This window comes from Haplochromis burtoni, unplaced genomic scaffold (genome assembly GCF_018398535.1).
Source record: "Haplochromis burtoni strain Fernald_Lab_line unplaced genomic scaffold, NCSU_Asbu1 Contig_142, whole genome shotgun sequence".
In the NCBI taxonomy this organism is placed as follows: domain Eukaryota; kingdom Metazoa; phylum Chordata; class Actinopteri; order Cichliformes; family Cichlidae; genus Haplochromis; species Haplochromis burtoni.
In genome coordinates this window covers 1,438,027-1,440,678 of record NW_024582503.1, presented here as the reverse complement: position 1 = coordinate 1,440,678, position 2,652 = coordinate 1,438,027, and the positions used below count along the sequence as shown (strand labels likewise).

General features: G+C 43.0%; 1 protein-coding gene across 1 annotated transcript in view; it reads left to right on the top strand.

Moving 5' to 3' along the window:
- The first annotated feature begins 424 nt into the window (after window positions 1-424).
- Window positions 425-2,652, top strand: part of col14a1a (collagen, type XIV, alpha 1a) — a 150,466-nt gene continuing 148,238 nt past the window's right edge. The window contains exons 1-2 of the mRNA XM_042224578.1: window positions 425-909; window positions 2,409-2,524. Of these exons, the coding sequence (XP_042080512.1) occupies window positions 2,431-2,524 (94 nt within the window). The 5' untranslated portion in view covers window positions 425-909; window positions 2,409-2,430. The remainder of the gene's footprint in view (window positions 910-2,408; window positions 2,525-2,652) is intronic.

The following is a 2,652-nucleotide window of genomic DNA, read 5'->3' as shown; positions in this document are numbered from 1 at the left end:
AAGCCAACATTGTGCACTTATTTGTTTGAAAATGTTTTGTACTAGATACAAATTTCTGACACAGAAGAACTTGAGCTCATATTTGAATTTGAGAATTTCAAAATATTTAGTTTTATTTCAGGCAGAAGTTTAATTGAATTGGGTAAATTGTGGAGACAGGATTGTTCTACCAGGGAACAGAAAAACAGTCATGAAAGATTTCAAGTGATTTCCAAGCTTTGTTCATAAACCCAGAGCTGAACATTTAGGCTTATGGATGCAATAAAGTGAAACTGTGAAGCTAAAATGTTCCATATGGTTCCTGTCAGATTGTTTCTTTTAAACTCCAGTTTTGAGCTGAGGTGAAAACCTGTGTCATTGTGCCTTCAACATCAAAGCTGGCAGCGCAGCAGGGCATGGCCAGACACCTGCTCTGAGCGCACAGAGCCTTTTTCAGAAAGAAGAAGAAAAAAGACCGCGCACATACAATAACCGTGTGGGTCCTTTAAAGATTACAGATACGTCCTCAACGACAAGTCCCGTCGTGACCGCGGAGGCGCACATAAGGGACCCTGAGGGGCTGAAGCCAATTTAAAACCTGCAGGTTGGCAGCGGAGTATTTTGCGCAGCGCCACTGGTTCGCTCCTCTCTCTCTCTCTTTTTCTCTCTGTGAGATGAATCCGGGTGAAGGAAAGGGTTGGGACAGGGAGGAATAGCCGGAGGGAGGGATGGCTGAATAACGAGGAGAGAAACACCCACTCCGGACTGAACGAACTGTATCCGGAGAGAAGGAGTGAGAGAAAGGAAGAGGGGAAGAAAGAGTGAGAAGAAAGAGGAACCCTTTTGGGAGGCAGAAGCAGGAGCGGTCTTTGGTATTCACGGGATTTCCTTTGGGGGATAAAAGGACGCTTTGAATTGATGACTGGAGAGGTATGAAAGGCGATTTCATTCATTGTGCGGGCAATTGAGTCGGTCTCAGGTGTGCTGCTGGCGCTGGAGTATTTCGGCCAAATCGGTTCATTTGAATAGGTCTGATAGTTTGAGAGAAATCTGTCTGAGAAACTTAAATTAAATCACTCTGGAGCACTTCAACATGATCACCGGGGACGCATTCATGCTGCGGTCATGAAATCAAACTTGCAGGCATGAGAGCAGGTGGAAAATAGACAAGTAATTTAGCGTATGTTTAAAAAAATCTCTTAAGCTAAGGAAAATTTCACCTACGAAACAATCAGTTTGTATTTTACTCCTGATGCGTTAAAATTATTTACTCTTAACTGATCCGCGTGTCTTTCTCGGTCTTTCTTATTATATTTAGTATTTTTCTAAAAACCAAAAAAAAAAAATTAAAGGAAAAAATGGCTAGATTTTATTCAAGTTGACGCCTTTTCTCTGGTCTTCATTAAGCAATTAAAGCAGTAAACCGGTTGCAAATTTTCCCCTCGAATTAAAAGACGGATTATCGTCATCATCGATGCAATCCGGAGACAAGGGAAACTTTGGTCCCTATTTAAAGGTTTGCTGTTAGGACCACGGGAGTCTAATCATCTTACTTTAGCAGCCCCCGATGAAGTTTTTGTGTGTGTAAAATGTTGCATTGTCAGTGTGTGTGAAAGATTTATTACAAATGAAGTAGTTTCACTTTTCCATCCCTCTCCATAAGTATGAGAAACTAGGACAAATAATCCCCCATTCTTGTGTATTCTTATTAATTCTGCATTTTTCACAACGTCTGAATGAAAGACCTGCTGCTCATTCAACACCACAGAACGATCGATCATCATCAAAGGACTTTTTTCTTCTTTCACATGTCCTTTAATCCATGTGGCGACACGTGTGACTGTAGTGAGGTGGGTCTAAAAGAGAAAATCAGAAGGTATCTGTGTGTCCATCAGTGCTCATACTAAAGAGTGGCAGAGAGGTGGGAGAGGAGGCGAGGGGTTAGGGGTAATGTGGAGGAGAGAGAACAAAAAACTGAGGGGTGAAAGGAGGAGATGAGATACGGAAGAAGTGTTTGCTCTTTTGGTTGAACAATGGCTTTGTGAAATGTTCCCTCTCTGGACTGTCAATCAAACTGACTGTCCCCTGACTGTCCCTCTGTCTGACCTCTTCTCTTCTCTTCTCTTCTCTTCTCTTCTCTTCTCTTCTCTTCTCTTCTCTTCTCTTCTCTTCTCTTCAACAAAGTGCTCCACTGTTTTGCCTCTGGCTCGTTTTGTGTAGGCGGGAGGCTCAGCTGCAGCTCTGTGGTCAGTGTAGACTGTGAAGCTTCTGCTCTGTAACTGTTAAAAAAAGTTGATATTAAACAAAATAACTGATTCTAGATCAGTGAACTGAAGCATTGAGTCACCCCGCGGCCGAGTGACATTCATGCAGTTAAATCTCCGCTCTTGTTTCTTTCTTTCTTGCTGATCTGTTTTCTGTCCTTGCAGGTCTAGACTGCTGGTTTTGAGGATGTTGTCAATGGGGCAGATCAGTTGGTGTTTGTGGGCTCCACTGGTGTTACTGGCCCTTGTTTCCTATTACCCCAGTAAGGCACAGGGTCAAGGTAAGTGGTTTTCCTCTTCTCCAATTCTCCAATTCCCCTTGCTGTCTCATTTCTCTTATCCCCCCGATCAGGTCACCCCATCCAATCCCCTTACTCTTACCTGTTTGACCTCCACTATATCCACATAC